At 42.9% G+C, this 22169-nt stretch overlaps 1 protein-coding gene across 1 annotated transcript in view; it reads left to right on the forward strand.

Annotated features, from left to right (window-relative positions):
- cdh13 (cadherin 13, H-cadherin (heart)) overlaps positions 1 to 22169 on the forward strand; it is a 340354-nt gene that overhangs the window by 87325 nt on the left and 230860 nt on the right. The window contains exon 2 of the mRNA XM_047596634.1: positions 5852 to 5972. Within this exon, the coding sequence (XP_047452590.1) occupies positions 5852 to 5972 (121 nt within the window). The remainder of the gene's footprint in view (positions 1 to 5851; positions 5973 to 22169) is intronic.

Genomic DNA, 22169 nt, shown 5'->3' on the forward strand with positions numbered 1-22169 from the left:
ATGGGATGATCCACAGAGTCCCCTCCCCTCAACCCACAGGGCCCAAAGACGCCCACAGAAGCCCACACGATATTCGGAAGCTGGTCTTAATGCTAAGCTTGATCAGTGTGTGGTTTAATCACTATCTTATTTTTGTCTGCTCCTTGTTTATGCCAAACACATTTCCTTTTGTCTCTCTTTAGAGACCTACCATTTCTAAGACCGCACCTTCTTTGAAATGATTGGAGTGTGTGTGTATTTTTTATTTTGTTTTTGGCGTGCCTGCCAGCAGTGGGTCCTATCAGCTATTTGTAAATCCATTAGGCGCAGCGTGCCCAGTGTAACAGGTTTATGAGGCCAAACAATATCATAAACTTTGCCTGCAATATATTATAATGTATGACTTGTAGTCACTTTAGAGATTATAGGAAAGGCAAACGGGTGTTACGAGCAGAGCGGCATCAAGGTGACGCTGCAGAGTGACAAAGTCAGATCATTTATTTGATGATGAAACTTTGGTCTGCAGCACTTTTTAAAAGCATGAGTGTCCTTACCCCTTAATCAGTCTTTACTATTTTACATGACACAAAGGTCCCCTTTAATCTCCATGCAGCCCGGACATAGCCAGGCTGTTACCCACAGCCTTTATCACACCATTAAAGAGTTTTTTTTCTTTGGCAATCATGTTTTGTTTTAAAGTTTCTGTAGATTAGATTAGAAAACTCTTACGTGTCATTTAAAAAGTCCTTGAAGGCTCCGCATTTGGAGAACTTGTCATTTTAGACAAGTGATCAACTGATTTGAGCAACCTAACCCATCTTATTTATTAATTTAATCTAATGTTATCAGTATATTTATTTGCACAACTTGTGTAGGTTGTGTATTTTTGTAAAATGAGTAGTAGAATTCATTTAATTCATTCCCAGTTTCTATTATGTTAATATGCTTCAGAGCCAGGGTCGATTTGTCTACTGTACAACACTTTACTTTCCATTGCAAACTTTCTCAGCTGGTTCTGTTAGCTATGAGCTCAAAGAATACTTCATATCATTTTCTTGATTTTTTATTTTTTTTTATCTTTTATTTTTTCCAATGGATCCTTTTTAAAAGCTCATTTTGTACAACTGTGGCATACAAGACTCTGGATGTAGCTCACTGCAATGTAAAAGCCAAAGTTTTATTCATGTATTCGTCAGCGGAAGTCTTTAATAGTCAAATCTTGATTCAGGCCCTGTGGGTACACAGATGCTTACATTTGATTAAATATTAAATACGCCAATAATAATAAAAAAAAGAGAAAGAAATCATGCACACAGACTAGAAGTGCAGAAGTTAGTCAACATCTTAGTCTCTCTACATCTGTTTGATTATATTATTCAATGAATTCTTCTTTTATAAAAGAAGAAAATCTCAGTTAAAAAATAAAAGAACATTGTTGATCAAAGGCCTCGATTCGTTCTCCTCGGCTTAGATGGTATAACCTTCACATGTCTCGTGGCTTCTTAAATGGTTTCCTGATGGAGAATATTGCCCACAATAATAGTCCCTTTTGCTAACCACGTTGCCATTAACATTGCACTGCCTTAATGCTTTTGCCGTCCTACTGTGAGTTACTGAGGCTGGATTGTAATATTTCCCCCTTAATGGACATTAAAATGGGTGCTCATGTTGCTGTGTCCTGCTGAGGGAATGTGTATATAGTGCTTTTCCAGGTATCCTTTTGCCTGTGTGCACAACACCATGTATGTGTGTTATGCCCCCCCTCCCATCTGCATTTGCATGTACCCTTGCTATGGTAACAGTCCTCAGGGCCCTCAGTCAACCTGGCCTGCATTTATGGACGGACTGGCGTTGTATGCGAGCCTTGTGATGGAACTAAATTAACAGTGCACATGTCCCCTGGGTACAGCAGTTACTTGTAGCAGTTACTAAGGACATTGCATGTAATGACCTGAACGTCTGCCAAAGCTTTTTTCGTCATGCAGACATATCTCCATTGACAGCCTCTCTGAAAGTCTTGTAAATGACATGATGTATAACCCAATGAAACCTTTCTGATCGTCTGAAATGTAGTTTATTCCCTTTTACTTTGAAATCCTTTAATTGTTTCCTGACAAACAAAACAGAGGCTTAGCCATGAGTCGTTTGTACAAAACTGATTACTTGGTTATAAATATGTTCAGTATATAAGCAATAATTGCAAAACATCACCCATTTTCCTCATTAAATGCTTTGCCTTGATGCACCAGAATGAGATGCATCTGGCAGTGTGTCATGGATTAGTGTTATATTGATCTTTGTAAGTTTCCTTGAAATGTTCTGTCTGCAGCGATATGGTTCTGGTTTCATTGTATTTTTTCATTACATAAAGTCTACACCAGGGGTCTTCAGCATTTTTCAGGTCAAGGAAACTGATGGAGAGATTAAGTAGGGACTCCCTACCTACTTTATGTGTTCTATATTAAACTCGGCCTAGTGCTACTTATCAATATACATTATTATTATCATTTTGCATTCAGTATTAAGCTATTCAAATAATACACAAGTTCAAATACTTTTTTTTTTTTATTATTTTAAACATGTACAACAGCTGTAAACATAAACATGCCTAATTGGTGTATTGACAGATGAAGGAAATAACTGACAGATTCAAGTTTTAACGTTAAACATAGGTAAATGTAGGAGGGACAGTGAATCACCAAGTCACTTTGGCCATTTGGCTGATGGGAGAGACCTGCACCATTAGCTCCTCTGCTAATACTGCAATATTTGCCTGGGATTTTACCCGGGAACCTGACAGAGTCAGTGTGTAATATGCAGCCTTGTGATTGCTTTAGCAGCAACAGGGGCGGGGCCTATGAATGAGTGAAGTACTGATAAGATAATGTCTTCTGCCTCCATTTATCCCTTCACTAAAATATGTTGGATTCATGTTAATGTGTATTTAAAGAAACTTAAATCTGTGGGGGAAATTTTTTTAAAATAAATAAATAAATAAAAATGTCTAATCAACCAACAATTTTGCGACCAACCCTACAGTACCTCCCGCTGAAGACCTATGCTTTACACCACTTCAATTATGTCAATAAGAACTGAGAAAGTCTTGGCGTCTCTAGTGTTGCACACATGCAAATAAGCTTACTTTTCAACCAACACGTTGCCGGTGGAAGGAGAAAAAATCTGCCTGCTGTTGCTACATTAACAACACGCACTAAGTGCCCCGAAAGGCGGTAGCCTCATGAACCGAAATGAATAATAAACCGACGTGACGAGATAGCACATTCAACTTGGAGACTCACCCAGGATGAACACAGAAAGACCATGGTTGGTTTTTGAGCAGCTTTTAACAAAATTCCTCCAACTTTCATATCCCATAAGGATGATCTGTATCACGTATGCCGTACTACATAGTCTATCCAAGCGTAATTCTAAATGAAGCTAATCTATTTGTGTCCCAGTTTCATTCCTTTTCTCGAGGCTGGAGCCTATCCCTATCCTATGCATTGGGTGAGAGCCAATTTAGAATCGCCAATTAAAACTCCACACAGAAAGGCCCCGGTCGGTCGGTGGAATTGAACCCAGACGTTCTTGCCATGAGGCGTCATCACACCAGTACACCGCTTTGCCACCTCATATCTCGGATTATATTGCGTAGTTTACAGAAATTGGTTTCCTGATAAATCTTTCATTGGGTATTTTCACACAGTCACATTTTGTGCTAATATTTTCTGGAGGTGGGTGAGAAAATGTCTGATTGTGACTGCTGCTTATGCAAGAAATCCTCCCCAAATCACCTATTTGATTGCAGTACGTGGAAGCCTTCTCACGTTGTTTTCAGGATCTATTAATGGCCGGTGGATCTCTTCACCTCTTCCCTCTCTGCTTCTTTGCGGCGTGTTCTCGGCATACAATACCAAGCTGACCTACATGTTGGAGGGACGGGGGCGTTTCCGGAAAATCGTTTTGGTTAGATGCGTCTGCCAGAATGCTCAACCTTCTTCTCTGTGTTAGCGCTGCTGTAGCTGTAGCATGTTAACATGTTTTTGCAACACGTGGCACTTATGCGTCTGAAGTGGCTTTTAAATTGTGCAATGAAAACACATATACTGTTTTTGTTGTTGCCAATGCATACAAGAGCTTGAGGTGATGCATCTGGCGTCTGTTCTCTGTGTTAAAACGCGAGGCTTTGCAATTGCAGTCTCTTCAGATACGGCAATTGTCGAAGAAGGACTTCAGACACAACTGACTGTGGCCTGTATTAAGCTGTAGCTGCTTGCCTCACTATAAACGGCATTGATGCAGCGCCACTCATTGTCAGCAAGGCCATACCTCGCCTGAACGTACCTTTAATGGACTTTTATTAAAGACACACTAACCACTGTGTGAAGTCAATGGTTCCAAGCCTAGATGAGTCCAGTCTTTCAGGGAGAATTCAAGCTCAGGATAGTGACTATTTCTACTGTGCTGACCCTTCAGGGGTCTGCAAACTAAGCTGTTATTCATCCTACAATTTGTATTAAATTGTTTCAATGGTGCCTTCAAGATACCTTACTTGCAAAGCTAGTTGCAGTTTTTTTTTTTTTTTGCCAACGTTTTAATATAAGGTTAGGTAATTACATCAAATGGATGTCTGTACTTCATTCTCTCTTTCATCTTAGAGAAATTTAATGCACTGAATCGAACTGAATGCCTTTTCACCCTGGAATTTTAACCGAGAGCTCACAAAATACATATTTTTACAGTCCGAAAGTGGAATTTCTTTGTGTTTTGCCTTTGAGAATCGACCACAGTGAATGCAGACATCCTTGACATACCTTTTTCCTGTTCAACCTCTGATTTCAGATTTGGAGAAAGCCCCACACCTTTTCAACAAAACTCACCGAGTATTAGTTTGAATTCATCCTTAAATGAGTATGTTCAGTATTTCTGCAATAGTTTTGTAATGAGAAGTCCCGTTTTAAAGAGTGCTCCCAGAACAAACAGCTGGCAGCAAAAGCGAAATCAAATGGCATTCGTAAGTGGATCAATGCTCGACATTAAAACATGAATAAAAACAAACGGAAAGAAATAGCATTGGTGGTGTCTTTATGATGATACATCATATAATAACACACAATCTGAATGGTTATTGTTATTGTTTTACCTTTCTTGTGTGCAATACATGTTTCTCCAGATATGTATTTTTTGACCTTTACTTCAAAGGATGTAAAGACAAGCTTTTGTTTATACTCAAACCTAACACAAAGTCATACCTACATTTTATTTAACACCAGTTTGCCATTGATGAACGTTGTATTATGGAAAACAAAAATATGACTAATTACCAAAGTGTGATTTGTTTTTAATTAGACATTATTTAAATCTACTACGTGACGTGATCTGACGTAACATCCACCCGCTAAAAAAAAAAAAAAAAAAAAAAAATCGAATTACCGTAATCCACCGATGGACAAAATTCAAAGTGTGACTGGACACTGGGAAGTTGCGCTTTCCAGAAAAAAAAGCTGCCGTTACGGTAATGGCGACGCACCGCAGACAGATACACTTGGTTGACTGCAGGGCAGGCTACGGACCGACGCAAGACTGGGGAGGCCCAGGAAGAGAGAGAGTAATCCGGAGGAATTTGTTAGTTTTATCCTTGAGATGTCACAAAGGTCTTCCAGACAAAAGCACAACTTCCCAGTGCTCAGCCACACTTTGAATTTTGTCAGTAGCGCAAACCACTGTGAGTTACGGTAATTAAAAAACCGCTAAGTTTAATTAAATTCTTTCAAAGAGAACCCTATTGACTTTGTTATTCTGTCCCCTTGCCTCTGCCTGTCAGCGCTTGCGTTAATGTGTGTTGTTCTTACCTTTGTTTACTGTGTTGCAGGTTGCCCTCGTGGGCGGCCAAGAGGATGGAGGCCACGAGGGTTGTGTACCTGGCTTCCAGGTCAAAAGCTACCAGGTGGCGTACAGCGGGCCCTTCCAGAAAGGCCAGTCACTTTTGCAAGGTCAGTGAATTTAATTAATTAATTAATTAATTTTTACCCAAAAGCAGAAAGTGAGCCAAATGCTTTAGACTCTTAACTGTGCAATGTCAATGTGCAATATCTGATAAATACTTGACACTGGCCCTAATCTCCACGTATGTCCATAAAAGAAAAAAAAAAAAAAACTACCTCAAACATTTATTCTTGCTGCTTTGACCTGTTAGTTCTTTCATACGCTCTTATACAAAACCACATAGGAGATGACTTTAAACTCTTGTTATACTTCGCGCAAGGACGATAAAGTGATTGTGATCATTCCCCAACACCAATCTCAACGTTCTCGTAGAGAAACACATTACACTACGAGCTACATTATTGTATTTGCAGTATAATCAGGGAGATCAGAGCAGAGCAAAGCCCCCCCCCACCCCGTCCATGTGACACATGTGCATTGTTTAGTCTTCCACATTCATCAGAATTAATGTGAATTCTTGTTGGAAACTTAGGATCAAACTGGCTGCTTATTTGCACCACAATGACAACATAATTTGTATCTGCGAATGAATTATTCTCCTTGATTGTGTGTTATTTACAGAAGTCTTTTTTAGTTTTTTCCCTTGTTTTTGTTCCTCCCCTGAAGACAGCTTTGGGCTCCTCAGTTAACTGCGTGTGTGTCTGTTGTGTTGCCTGCCTCGCGACTGTTTTGCTGGAGCTTTTTTGGTGATTGTGCACAAGCTGTTGCCGTTCTCGAGTTGATTTAGCCTTCTGGAGAACTCTAGCAGATAGATAGATAGCAACGCTTAAGGCACAAGTACTTAGAAATTGAATAAATACGTCTGAAGACAAACAGTATAAAAAGTATAAAACAAACAGCAAGAAAGTGCATAAGAAAAAGAATACCGCACCGGATAATGAGTTCTATTTTCCTCAGTATAAAGAAATGTATTTATGATCTAAGCCGATTTATTTTTAAAGCATTAAAGATTTAGACTTGTGGTCAAGATGTCATTGTTACGGAGGCTCATTCCTACCTCGAAACCAGTCATAAATCAGCCTTGTCGGCCTCATGTTAACTGCACCCAGATTCCCCCCGCAGCCTCCGAAAGTCAGACTTCAAATCCAATCTGTACTTCATAATCCTGCCACAATTTATTGGTCCAATCTGCTCCTTTTGGGGCTCTCCAGCGGTGCCAATCTACGCAGCCCCACTTTATCCGCTCTCCACGGAGATCGACAACAGTGCGTGCTGGCTGGCCGCTCCCCTCCTCCTCCGGGGTCCTGAGCCAGGCTACGGCTGCCGGCATGTCTTTCCACAGTCGCCTAACAGAAGTCTGACTACAAAGCCGAGGAAGTTTGTACCGTTTTGTTAGTCGACAATTCAGTCATTGTTTTATTTGCGCGACGTGATGAAATAAAATGAAAATATGTAAACTGAAACGGGAATAATTTATAGTTTGTTAATACAGTCTGTCGTTTATTGTGGGGACGTGATTTCCATTCCCCTCTCATTATTCCGACTCCTTATTTATTTCATCATCCCTCTGTTTTCCCCCAATCGTTCTCCACTGGTGGAATATAATTACCTGCTTTAGTGGCGTGCGCACATCCATATACACGGGAGTAACACGTTTCCCTTTTTTCACGGTTGGAGTGCCGCGCCGCGCGGCGCTTGTGCGAGGAGCAAACTTTCTTCGCGTGCCACTCCAAAGACCGACGGCTTTTTCCAATTGAAAATACATACTTTCCTGCCAAGGCAGCAAAATATGACAAATCTAAGAATTTCTCCTTCAATCTTCTTTCTTCTTTTTCAGCTTTATTGTATTTGATTCGGTCAGCCAGTGAGGCATTTTGTCATCTGGGGGCTCAGTGGTGCGTGTAGTAGCAGACAGAACTCAGTTCTGCTTTAGTGCTCTGCTCTGGGACAACAGAGTGGTTCCATTACCTTGAATATGCTCCTGTCAGCAGAAACACGGCTCACCACGGGGGATCCCGCCGCTCGCAGCCCCTCGTGGACAGACGGAGCGCAGGAATGCCAATGGCCTCGCTTATACATGCGCATCCAGTACATGCTTATTCGATGTAGTGGATATTTGGAAAAAAAAAGAAATGCGACACTTTATATCCGCATGTCCTTTCTCTGGTGAGACCGTTTGGAGGCACAACAGAGACATACGCAATATCAGGACAGTGGTCATAATGTTATGCTTGATCGGTGTATACAGTTGTATTGACTTATTTGCACATCGTTTCAACACCACATAAGTGTTCTATATTTTCCCTTTGTTCGTTGGAAGTCTGTCTCATTGATTCAGGAGGTTGATGGGCACGCCGTTGCCGTCTAATGTATAATCATGTCAGTAACAGCCCTACAATGCACTCATTCGCAGATCAGTAGCAACAAGAAAACAGAGCTTTTCCAAATCACGAAAATAATTCACGTCGAAACCGTGTAAGAAAAGCGGCGATTCAGCCGTGTGATCATTTTGCAGGATGCCGTTTGTGGCGCTATCAAACTGGATTGAGTTAAACACAAAAGCGTGTCACGTTGTTTACACTGACTAGAATAGGGCTGAGAAAATAATAGAAACGTGTTTCGGCCCGACACAATGCAATTCAATATTATCATAAACCACAGCCTCCAAAATGAAAAGAATCAACATCTATTTTAATTTAAATAAAAGCTGAACACCACACCTTTCATGAAGCGTGGGCGCACACACACACACACACAAAAACGAACTGCACAACCATACACATGATTTCAAAATGAAGTATAAGAGAGAGCTGTTTGTTTGCACAAATACCCCCCCATCCTGAATGGCTTTCCCGAAGATCACTGTGGCTATTTTCCCGTCTCCGTGCATTTATTTCTTTCTTTCTTTCTTTTCTGAAACAAATTGTCTGCCGAATGTGAGCGGGATTCATACAGAGTGCCAGAGGCTGCAGCCCAGGCCCAGTGACACATGCAGATTTATGTAAATGTTGCTCAGCATTGTGCCACCTGCTGTAGACCTCCTTGTGTAATTACCAGCGGAGGGGCGGTCTGTTAGTGAGAGATACCTGTTGGCGCAGACCTGGGTTCAAGGACATCCATCTCGGCTAATGGCCGCACGAGAAACAAACGCGCGGGCGTGCGGCGCGCTTGCCGCCGCTCTTTCTGTTTTCGCATTCTTGGCTGCCTCGCCATTTCTTTTCCCGCTCCGTGACTTCTGCTGTACAGTCCATCCGGCCGCCTCTTGAGTTTCGGTCCTCTTCTCCAGCCACTCGACATTCCCTGCTCTTCATACTCGACTCCTCATCGTACGGACACAGTCTAATGGAAATGCAAAGACTGCGAATGGAGTGTGTGGCTCCTTCTTGCCTCATGACCTCTGCAGACTGGCGGTATGATTTCAAACTGTCCAAGCCCTTTTGCAGTGTTCTGGAAACGCAGCGTGTTCCATTTCTAACCTTTTTACATTACATCGTGTGCCGTGTCATCGGAACCCGACCCAAAAATGAGGGAAATTAACCACTATTTGACTTTTTTTTAATGCAAAGTCACTTTAAGTCATACGGCTAAATGCACTGAGTCCGATTTGAAACTCTGCGCTAGAACCTGTGCATCTCTCTTGCTCGGCTGAGTTAGCCGCACGCTGCGTACGGCTCAATTTGAAAACCATTCTGGACAAATTGATTTTGACGTATAAAAGGTTTATTCACTCTAAATCCTGACAATTCATCTCAAGTTCTCTGTTCCACCGCAACGGCCCGTGAGTAAGTGTTATCCAGAATGGCTTTAATCCGAAGGAGCAATTCCGTTGAGAACTTAATTTATTTTACAAAAAAAAAAAAAAATGGAATCGCCATAATTCTTTAAATTGTTCCAAAACACTTACAGCTTCTCCACGGGGTCGAGGTGCATTAAACTGGCCGGGCAGTGAGTGACATTTACCGAAGGATAAATTAGATTCTCTGAAAAGTTACTTTAATTTCTCTCCGCGGGCCGTTCCATGATGTAGAGAAATGCGGCAATGAGAGCTATTGATTTTGAGATGGTGCTGTGGCTCGCCTGGTTTTGCGAGCTTGTTTGTTTCTCACCTCGTCGCCGCCCTTTGAGATGGCAGTAAGGTTGAAGCAGCTTGCTGTCGCCGCTGTGGCCTGGCAGGCTGTCAGAAATAAAGCTACTTCACAGTATTACTAATGGAAAAAATAAATAAAAAGGAACTTCTTCGTGAACATTTATAGCCAGGAATATGCTTTTTTATTTATTTTTTTTTTTAGCAAGAGGCAGTCATAAAAACCCATTATATTCTGTTAATTTATTCAAACCTCAGGAGGAAATACAGTTTGGATTTTATGGTATACTTGAAGCTATAGGGCATACCATGCTGACAGCTGATAAAACGCGGAGAGGAAATGTTGAGAGCCACCTTATCTGTTTCTTGCAGAGCAGGACCAAGGCTCTGTGAAGGCTTTCTACAGTCCCGAACCCCAAATATGATTACTCCTAAAAACATGGCAGCCTTTAGCATTCTCTAAAGCATTACTCACATCCCTTAATTAAGCATTCCTTAAGACCTGACTTAAAAAAAGATTACCTTGAGGGGATGGTCTTCTCCAGGCTTGGCAGCCCTTGCTGTAAGCCTTCCACTTCATGTTCAGCAGCAGCCTGTGGACTTGAGCTCCCCTGGCTGGCACCAGGCCGAAGGCATATTAACTGCATCGAGCTCCAAAGATCTCTTCGCTGGCGTGATTCTTGTCTCTAGCCTGCATTCCCTCAGACTTTATCACCGAGGCAATTTAAAAGGAGTCGGATTCAGATATAGCCCGGGTGGTTTTAGATAAATTGGACAAATGGAACCGATTTCTCATCTGTTTTATTTTTGCTTCTTTCCCGCTAAGCCTTGCTTTCTAAGTTGAGGTGATATAGCTTGCCATCCTTCCCGCTCAGAGCCCGCATTATTGCCTAAGGAATTTGCTACGGCGCACACGCAAACACACACAAACACACACGCACGCACACACACACACACATATAGACCAAAGGAAAACAAAAAGACATGCTTATCTTTGATCAAACAGTGCACCGCGCTGCATATGAAAGATGACTTTTGTGATTCATTTGCTTGCTTCTTCGGCGACAATTCATCAAATGTAAGAGCATTGTCGTAGTGTATTCGCTTTTCTTCTCCAACGCTAAACGCGTTGCCTTTTGCTGCACAACCAGAACATCTTTGGCGCCGAAAACCACCTTATTTTGCTACGGTTTTATTTCAGCATCAAGTCGGTAAAAGAGGAACAGCAGATAGCAAAGCAAAAGGATATTTTAATCGCATGATTATTGATATGCCTCTGCAAAATCCCACTGTGTTGCACGTCCCATACAGCCAAATGTTTTTTATCTTAGCATTAAGTGCAGCGAAAAAAAGAAACCGACAACTCAATTGTGCCATTGTGGTTTGGCCATAAATTCAGCATGAAATAAAACTCTGTCCCACAGATTATTGCCCTACTTTCCGTTTTTTGGCAGCGTGACTTGCGCTAGGCTGCTCTCAACCCACTCCGACCCCGACCAATGCCACCCAAAGCAGCCACCCACGGTGAACCCACTCCATCATCCCGAGACTGCAGACGCGTGGATTTATGCTCCCACTCACTCCGCTCCGCGCGCCGGGGTGCATATCCGGATCATGCCACTCTCACGCCTGTAATGGCGCGGCATTAATCACCCTCTCCAGCCTGAGTTAGCGGGACCTGCAGCTTCTTTTCCGGTGTATTTTTAATTTGAACATAAATCAAGGTGCGCTTTTGACAAATGACTGTAATTACAGGAAAGGCCATTACTGCTACGCGTATGCCAGCGCGTATGTGCGTGGCAGTATTTGAGCGCGCGGGCGGCGCTTCTGCATGTAACATGTTTGTGAATTAGAGCGTTGCGTGCGCAATGTGCTGCTGTGGAGTTTCTTTGTAACGAGCGGTGCTGTGCATAAGGAGCGGGCCGAGGTAGAGGAAGAATCCATATGAATCCCTGGTGGACGTTGCTGACCCACGGCTGAATTCAAAATTCAAGATTATATGGGTCAGCTCTTGACTGGAGGCTGCTGATGCTAGTCAGGAAGGCTGGGGTGGAACTGAGAGGGATTGGTGTAGCAGGAAGCGGTGGAAGCCTGTTGAGAGGAGACAGAGTGGAACGTGACGCTGAAATGGTGGCGGGTCTTTTTCGTGGCACGTTCACAAATGTGTGAAAATGTTTGACTTTACCTTTCTGCTGCACGGCACTTCAATAGATATCTGAAATACATTGTGCAGCAGAATTCATTAATTATTTAAAGCATTATGACGCATCCACACATGCAGGTGTGTTGAAAATTCCTTTGCCAAAATATGACGGTGCACTTCCACTGAGAATCATGAAAACATGAAGTGGTGATGATTCAGGATTGTTCTAAAGGGAAATATTATATTGTAGTGTTAATTATGATTTTGCGTTTCCACATCACAGTTACCTCATACCTGGTTACCAGCTCAAACACTTGCATAGGTTAAAACATTATCTTTGAAATCATTCATTAGCATTCATAACTAGTATAATTTGTTGTAATGTTGTAATGTTTCTTGCTCCATGGAGCTTGATGCGAATGAGGGCTGCTACTCACATTGTGATAAAGAAGAATACTCTCCTCTACCTGTTATTAACTGAGGCGTCCCTGAAGTTCAGTATTTCTAGTTTAGTGCTTACCCCTCTGGGAAATATCCGCATCATTGTTTACCGACTAGTTGCTAGCTATATCTGTCTTCCTGTACTGGTCATTTAGACTACAGCTGAGGACACACTAGAGTCCTTACAGATTCTGAGAAGATCTCGGCGTACACACTAACATACTGGCCTCAGTAGGCGTTTGAATGACGACTGAAAGTCTAGGACCTGATAGAGGATCGCAGACTACATGATTCGTCAAACCTTTCTTTGTCACTCTCCTGCTATCACTCTTCACCATCATCTCATCTTCTGCTGCCGCTTATCCTCACGAGGGTCGCAGGCGTCGCTGGAGGTGGGGCACACCCTGGACAGGTCGCCAGTCTGTCGCAGGGCTAACACAGAGACTAACAAGCATTCGCACCCACACTCACACCTAGGGTCAATTTAGAATCACCTGTTAACCTAATGAGTCTGTCTTTGGAGGTGGGAAGAAACCGGAGAAAACCCGCGCAGACACAGGGAGAACATGCAAACTCCTGTTCACCAGCGTTGTTTATCATCTTCCCGCTACTTCCCGTCGTCTTCTGACGCCACCTCCTGTGTCCCACCCTCTCTTTTTCATTGGCTGTTGGCGACGCGTGGTTGCAGTTGGGTTATTAATCAGTTCACACTAGCCGATCACGTCCAGAGTCGACTCAAAAAATTCCAACATTTTTGAATGACTGTGGCTGAAGATTCCACTCACACTGGCAGATTTTTGTGCCGGCCGTCCCCAGCTGGTGCAGACTTTGCCCGTGGGGAAAATCTGTCAAAAACAAAAAAAAGTAGTGTGGTGTGTAGTGTGTCCTCATCTTTTTCCGATTCTTTCTCCGCTTAAAGTGTCTGCCTTCGCAGCCACAGAGGAGGAAACTCATGATCCCGGAGACACGAGATGTGAGCCACTGTCAGTATCATTTAATATCGTTAATATCGGCCGTTACCGGTTCGAAAGAAACCAGGCAGTCGAGAATAACAAGGCGCCACATCAGGTCTGTCAGTCTAACTAGCTAACCTACATTAGGTGACCTTACTGATGCTAAAATGTGCGGCATTCAATATTCATCTTGTATGACATTCAAATGGCCTTCTCACCTTTCTGCTGGCTGTGGACGGGCACCGTGGTCCATTGGCTCGGAAACCGTAAGACTGCAATCACAGGGCATCAGTGGCAAACGGGTAGAGGTGCCAAGACCCCACCTGCAGTAACGTAGTCAATTGGCAATCAATTGATGTACTCTAGCTTCCTCTTCCTCTGCCTCCTATGTGTCTTTCTGTCACCGCCTAACCTACTTAACCGGGGAAAGAAATGACATTGCTGATGCAAATTGCAGCGCATCCCCTACTAGTTCGAACACTCATCAGTCACAGGACTCCCCAAATGAAAAATAAACTCCACGCATGTTTAATTCAGGGCGGCCTGTTCACTAAGAGGCTGTCCATCAATTAGTAACACTGTGTTTTCAATTGCAGCTTCGAGGGGATTTAAGGAGCCGGATTTGGCGAGCAAATATAAACTGTCTTGATTAATATTACATTCTTCTGACCAGACGCTGACACTTCTCGAGTCTGAATCAAAGCGATGGTCTCCAATTATCAGTCAGTGTAGTTTGCACAACTTTCGAAATCCGACTGGAAACGTACTGAGTGTTCTCTAGTTTGAAATAGGAGCTTCTTTTGAAGACACATTAGTATAAGTGTCGGTTTTTGCAGTTAGATTTTTATGCAGATTGTGAACTGTATCTGTTTTGTTTCCCTCCAGCCTTACTGTGGATCTAACTTTCAATTTACTGTTCTGAACTTAATTGTTATACTGAAGATAAACACGCTGTAGCACACGTATCAAAGGCTTTGTTACCAGATCACTACAAACATCCAATCCAATTTGACTTTTTATTTTTTATTGTTGGCTAATATTTAATGTTTGCTGTCGATCCCAGCAAACATCTTTATCGTTGCTTATATTCTTCCAAATGTGATGGAACAGTCTCCCTGTTTTCGCGAGAGTTAGTGGTATGCTGTTTCTGACTAATCCAGTTTTTAGAGTTCTGGCTCAATTTTCTGTTCTATATTTATTTATTTTTTCCGTTGCATGCTGGCTGACAGAAAGCTTTGCACCACTGCCTGACATTGATTCTTTAAGTGCACAATTTGAGAGTCCATCTCATTTTATCCCTATTGTATGAACTGAGAGTTTGTCAGTATGTTTTTTTTCTTGCTTTTCTTTCAAATTCACACTATTCAGTGTCTGTTGTAGGAGCACCGGTGCCTCAAAACCGGTGGCACAAACAGGAATAGTGTTCTGGTCAATTCTCTTGTGTAGAAGACTAGTCCTTCACCAGGAACCTGTAAGCAACCCTCTGGCCCTTAGCTTTGGTTACTTGCTGTATTGACAGGGTTAATTTTCACCACAGTGTTTAGGTGAATATATTATGCCGTGTTGCTCAAAAACTCAACAGATACATTTTTAGTGCATTATGTTGTCTTCTATTAGTGTTTGTTTCTTGTAGTCTGAATATATCGTTTGATTGTACTAATGGAACACATGTGTGGAAGTGCCGTGTTTTTTGTTTAGTTAACCGTATGTTGTGCATGTGGGTGCTGTTCCATACGGATCAGCCACAACATTAAGACCACTGACAGAAGAAGTAAATAACATTGACAATCAAGTGACAAATCAATGTTCTGCTGTGAAACTCCTGGACCTGGTTATTGTGTTGATGTCACTTAGACATGTAGCACCCACCCAGACCAGACCAGACCAGACACCCCCACCCCATAGCAACGACTCTCCTTGACGATAGCAGCCATCCCCAGCAGGATGCAGCCTGACACAGACACACACACAACAACAGTTTTAGAAGGGAGACCATACACCATATTAGTGTTTCCGCGTTCTTTTGACACTTTAGACGGCTGCGCACAACGCCTCAGTCAGGACGGACTTCCCCCTGTGAACAATAAATAAAGCCGTATAATGACTGACTCAATAAAATAAATGTGAATAAGAGTTACACTAAAGTAAAATGTACAAAGAAAAGAGAGAAGCCCAAAAAGGTTATGTTGGACTGGGATTTGATTACATCGGAACGTTTCGGCTATTGAACGCACCCAAAGTTATATAATTATACCGTGTAAAACTAATATGTGTGAAAAACTAAATTGAACTGAATTGCTTATTTACTTCTGTAGGTTGTAAATCTGTGCGTTTGTACAGTTGTTGTTGTTTTTCTGTTCATCCTTCTTGACTTTAAACATGTGTTTTGTTAGTAGCGGCTGTGGAGGACAGCCATCAAACGAGCCACATATTTCTCTTTCTGTCACCATCGCAAACAAGCCAACCGCAACGGGTATCTGCGCCTCATTATTTTATATCCCCCCTCCCCTCCCCCCTTTCTGTGTGTTCCTTGTGTACGTTATTCCTCGGCACGGCGGGAAGTATTACACTAATTATGAGCAGGGAAAAAAAAGTTCCATTTTAGCAACAAGGCGACACAGGCGGCTGTTTAGTGTTATTTTCGAATGCCTGCGCCTTCATGATAAGACCGCAAACATTTGCACCCAGCCAGTCCCGGAGTTTTAGGGTTTTCAAAGAGAATACAGGTGTCAGTCAGAATTGCAACGGTTGTCTAGTCTACTTTACATTTCCAAGCTCCATCTTTGGGTCAAACCTAAAATTAACTGCCTAATATATTAGCTCCAGTGGTAAAGTTAGAATACCAACTTTGACATCCTTGGGGACTTCTTCTTTTCTCTTGTATACCTGTGTGTGTAAACACAAACAGTGCACCTGCTGCCGCATTTTGTCAATATCCTGTGTTTGTCTTTGCAGCTGTATCTATATCTGTACTTGTTCAACCAGTAACAGTGTTTGTATTAGTCATATAAATATAGAGGTGGGGTTGGCACAGAACTGCAAATGGTGTGCCAGATATGGCACAAAACTCCTTTCTGGTCATGTCCTTGTCAACAATTTGCATCCTCCTGTAATTTAATATGGGGAGTGTAAAAAGATTTTCACAATCGGGCAAAAAGTTACCCAATTTCCCTACTTCCTTCCATCTCCCATCCCATCGCTATCATTCCTTTGAGAGAAACACAAATAGCTGCCCCCAGTTAGATGTTTGTTCAGCGGACACGTCGAAACGATCTATTTTGAACAGATCCAAATAATGCTCATCATCTAATGAAAAAGCGCATCTGAAACCCTTTCAAGAATGGAGGTGGAGGATGGTCCCCGATGGTTTTAGCGTTGTTTGTTTTCATTTGTACGAAGCCCGTTTCAAAGAGCATTAAACATTATTCAGTCCGTCGAGAGGTCTAAATGCAGGCACTTGTATAACATTAAAGCAGACATGACAAAAATAACAATTAAATGAGAGCAGAAAACGGCAACATTGCCGAGTACAATCCAGAAAAATGGGCAAAAAATAAGTAAAAATTGGGCTCACTGTGTTTTGAAAGAGCACGTTTAACGGTTCCGACAAAGGCTACACTTTAACAAGACCTTCAAGCAGACATATTAAATGAACTGTGCTCTCCCTAAGGAGATACTGATGGCTGCTGTCAGAGAAGTGACAGAGATACTTTGAGAATTATTATCAAAAGTTTTGTTCTCCCCCGTATGCTTGTACCTTCCTATCTTTGGCTCTTGGCCCTGAGCCCAGCGTGGCTCCTCTTGAGTGGCCAGGAAAGTGCTGAGTAACTTGGCCAGAGCCCCGGGGGCTCAACCTGGGTGTTACCGGCTTCCTGAAAGCCCATCGATCTGCCTGAATGCATGAACGCATTGCTGGGCGCCTGTGCGTTTTGCCAGATGTGGACTTGTGGGTGAAATTTCAGTTGCTTATGGATGCCTGCATGTGTGCTCATGCATGTTTTTCGCATCCCTGTGTGTATGTTCACGGCGCAGAGCTGGTTGATTGAAAGCTTGGGTTGTTGCTGCGGTTGGTGGGAAGTTTGCAGCTTCTGTTACTGCTTGGTTGTTTCATGGGTTGGCAAATACCCCCCCCTCCTACATCTATAAAGACATCCGTCGCACATGCAGTATGCATAGGTTTGATGGTTTATTAGCTTCACAGGCTGATACACTATATATACATTATCACATGTTTGACCTTGGTGCTGTGTGGTATCTCGTCTTGGGCATTCATTATACAGATGAGTAATAAGATTGTATGCCTCATTCTGTTGACCACATTCAGTACACAGAAAAAGAACTAACAGAAATAATGGAAACGTAAATAGACATTTCTAACTTGCTACTAACAGAAAACAGTATTATCAAGTATTAGAATTCACAAATACCTAAGATAAGATACGTTCAGACACATATTGATTATTTGATCAATGGCATGCTGTGCAGTTTTCATCTTACATATAATCAAAGCAGTGGAATACCAACAGTCAATGAGCTTAACACTGGCGTGCTGCAAAAATAAACAACAAACTCAATTGAGGCTCGCACACATGCACCGCCGCTATGAATGCCCAAGGCACGGCTTATTTCCGTCACATCCTTCTATATTGTCCATGAGAATCTGCCAATTTCCATTCCAACCGCCCCAGGCGCTGAACCCGAATGTACTTAAATAACACGGTTACTCAGCGATGATAGTAATTATACTGATGTATGTTTATTTAGCACTTAACAAATTAGGTGTGTGAGACTCCAAATGCTGCGGGAGGAGGGCGTAAGCGCTTTGAATTCTATCTGGAGCGTGGAGTGTGAAGTGCAAGGTTATACCACAAGCTTTAATGTTTCACACTTTTTGACTGGTATTAAATGAAAACAAATCAACAGAATGCCTCGATAAAACAAAGAAAAAGAAAGAGTGCTTGATATATACTGTGTATATATACACATTTTATATGTATAGCTAAGATGTACACAATCAGCCACAACATTAAAACCACTTACAAATGAAGATCATCTTTGCAAACATTCACTCCACATTCACTAGATCCCAAAGTGATCAAGTGTCTGTGGGTTGATCCACAGAGGCCCCTCCCCTCAACCCACAGAACTCACAGCATCCTATTGCCAGACAACACATGACACCACACAACTGTCTTGGAGGCACAAGGGAGACGTAAACAATATTAGGAAATAAATGATTTGCTTGTCCAGTCATTTAGGAAATGATAAACGTAATCTTCTGTAGAAATGTAAGTATACCCTTGGCCCAAGAAGTTAGTATTGCCCCATTTAGCAGAAACAACCTGTTGATGCTTTGGATAATTTTCCAGGAGTCTTTGGCACGGGCTTACTCACGCCGCACCAGGGACATTCTCGTAATTGTGTTGTGACCGGGACAGTCTTCTGCTGCCCATTACAGAACAGCAGAGCCGGTGTGATGGTGCTAAATTCGCACGGTGGAGGTTCCCGAGGAGCTGAGGTGTTGGAGATGAAATCTAGGACCATGTTTATTGCTTTGTTTATAGAGCTGATGGCAAACTGTGAGGTGTCCTCGAAAAGGTCAGTGATGGCGTAAGGTGTTGCAATTCTTAATTACCACAGAGGGTGAAAGAGCTGTGTTTGGTTTGCTCCAAGCACGACTACTGCTGCTATTGCTGAAAGCTGACTAAGACGTACATGCATATATGGTCTTTACGTTTTAGGGTTCTTCTTTTTGCGTCAAACTTGGTGCTCTTGTATTGTAGTTGATAATGCAGTCTGTCATTTACAAATTAGTAGGGTTTTTAAACCGGGACCTCCTGTCAATGTTTTTTCTGACTGTGTAGTGACTTATTTCAGTTAATTTGAAATGACTCCCAGGCATTTACCAGCTACCAGCTTTTTGTTTAATGAAGGCCTTAAAGGTTTTAAACACTGGATCACTGGAGCCCCTGGATATGAGGGTGTGATAAAAGTAGAGATGTGATAAAAGTACGTTTTTATTTAAAACATAAAAATGAAAAGAAAATGACAGTTTTATGCTTTTGTTTTTGTATTATTTGAGTGCATCACATTTGATTGAAATGCAGTGTTGCTTGTCCAAACATGAGAAAATAACTATTCCATGAGACATACTTACTCCTGCACATGATCGTACATGTAGAGTTGTTCCAGTCTGAATGCTGTGAATAACTTGTATTTCTGTATATTGCTTTTCCGGCTTTGACATCAGAGCTCTTCGGGATGTTGGAAAATCCCTCAAGCAAACTCCGTGGCACAGTAGACTTGGGGAAAGTGTGCATAAAAGACTGAAAAAGTCCACAAGGCATCCCTGAAGCGCTCTTGCAGCGGGAGCAGCTCCGAGTCCCCCGCCCCCATCCCCATCACAATCATGACTAAACATAGACCTCGACCTTAAACTCTCAACTTTGCAAGCAGGTTCACAAAGTTAGATTTACAGGATCAGGGAAGGAATGTGAGCATGTGGCAATGACAGAACCCTCCAGAAGATTTAAAATTCAAGCTCTCAGCATTTCTGGGGCTTCTGACACTTCCCCTGTTTCCCCCGTGGAGCCAGATTGTCAATCATTTGTAATCATTTCAAAGGATACACAAAGGATACAGTGAGCGTTTTTCAGCTCATTATCATTTTACACTTGAATCTGTGATCTTCTGGGACACTTGTTGTGTTTGACAGCATATTTTTGGTTTATTGATCTGTTAAAATGTTCAGTTATCGAGCCCCGTTTCGCCCAGGTACGTTACACATTTGTTTTGCCTGAGATGACTGACAGTCCAAACTAAGTATTGCCAGTGTGGTGGCGCAGATAAATGACTGAGAACATCTTCATTTCATTCTAATTACTTACATGGACAACAGGGATGGATTGCTCAGTTAATATCAGGTTTCCTAATGATGCTGAATTGTTAATGACTCAGGGACGTGTCGTCATTACACAGCTCTGAAACCGACGGAGCGTTTGATGCGTCTTTAAATGGCTGTCGCTCGATGTGCATCCCTCCGCCAGGGTGTCCTCCTTGCATCCAGCCCTGCCCCAGCCCCCCTTTGATGAAATGCTTTGCCCAGCCGCGGACGAACACACACAGGCTGATTGAAGTTTGCCATGGTGCTCCAATAAACCGCACTTACTCCCGTCAGATCTGTTGCCGCGGTTAACCTTGTCAAGCTAGGCTTCAGGGGGGATCTCAATCGCTTAGATACGCTGATACATTTTCATTTATATTTTCACACAAGAACTGGGTGAGGAGCGCAATTATGTGCTTTGAAATGGGAATTTAAATGAATTCATATTTAAGCAGGTGTAACCTTGAAACCGGCAACTTCAAAGACCAAGCCTGGAGGCATAAACATTTCCAGCTTGCACGGAGACGCTAAGATGTTTACTGCTGCAGTCAGTGTTGCATATGCATGCATTGTCAAAAACCTTGAAGACTATATTTTTACTCGCTGGATGACATGCTCGGTGATGAATGCATGGATTAATTAAATAAATACATGCGTGTGAGCATTGTTTGCTCATGCTCCCCGGTCCTTCTAGGTTTCGGTTTGATTAGTTCAGTCCTGTGGGATAAATGAAGGCTTGTCTCATCCTTTAAAAGCATTTTGTGCCAGTTGCTCGAGAAGTGTAATGTTGTGGAAAATAATCCCACCTTCCCAGGCCCAGGTGGGCGGGACTCACGTTCATCAAACCAAATCAAATCAAACTGTATTTATGTAGCGCTTTTCCTACCAGAAACGTGAAAAGTGCTTCACACAATAAAAACATGAAACATTACACCAAGAAACAAAATCAAGCACCTCCACCCACATATAGACTCACTTAGACATACACACCAATATACACACAGGGCACTGAGGCTTGAGGAAAGGAGGACGCTACCTTTTGGGGGACCATCCACGACAAAGGGGGTCCCAGCCCCAAGGGGGGCGCCGCTGCAAAGATCGCCCCAACCCAGGAGAGAGGTGGGCCCCACACCTAAGTGCAGAGCGTCCAATTACCCAGGCTGAAGGGGCTGAAGGAGCTGAAGGAACCTCAGGGACGGCACCTCCAGGGACAGGAACAGGAACTGCCCCAAGCGTGGCAGGCCCCCAAGAGGAAACACCTCCATCTGAGGTCTACTTCCTCGTGTCTGTCCGTTTCTACCCACACCTCTCCAATGGTTGGTGCAGGCGAGCGCAGCGGTGCTTGGTCCAGCCAGGTCATCTCCACTACACCGAGGGGCCTGGCTGGATTCCGTGATCTGCTCCATGGTTTGGTGCTCTCCACATGTACAAGAGTTGGGCGTTGTTAACTTCCACCTCTTCAGTGACACCTTCCACCACCCTTCTCCAACACACAGGCGGTTCAGAGTTTTCAAAACAGCCCAGGGTTGGTCGTGGCCGGCAATGAGGCTCTCGACAGGGGTGATGCCTCCTTCCCTCCCTCCCTCCCTCCCTCCCTCCCTCCATTGAGTCGTTTGGCTGCCAAGGCTGAGGCCACCTGAGGTGATAAGAAACCTCAGCCAGGCCCTGCTCTGCCTTTTCCTTTGTCTAGCAGAGCATCCTGTCTGGCTGTGTAGCCGCAAGCTTTTCCAGTTGATTGTT

This window comes from Mugil cephalus, chromosome 10 (assembly GCF_022458985.1).
Source record: "Mugil cephalus isolate CIBA_MC_2020 chromosome 10, CIBA_Mcephalus_1.1, whole genome shotgun sequence".
In the NCBI taxonomy this organism is placed as follows: domain Eukaryota; kingdom Metazoa; phylum Chordata; class Actinopteri; order Mugiliformes; family Mugilidae; genus Mugil; species Mugil cephalus.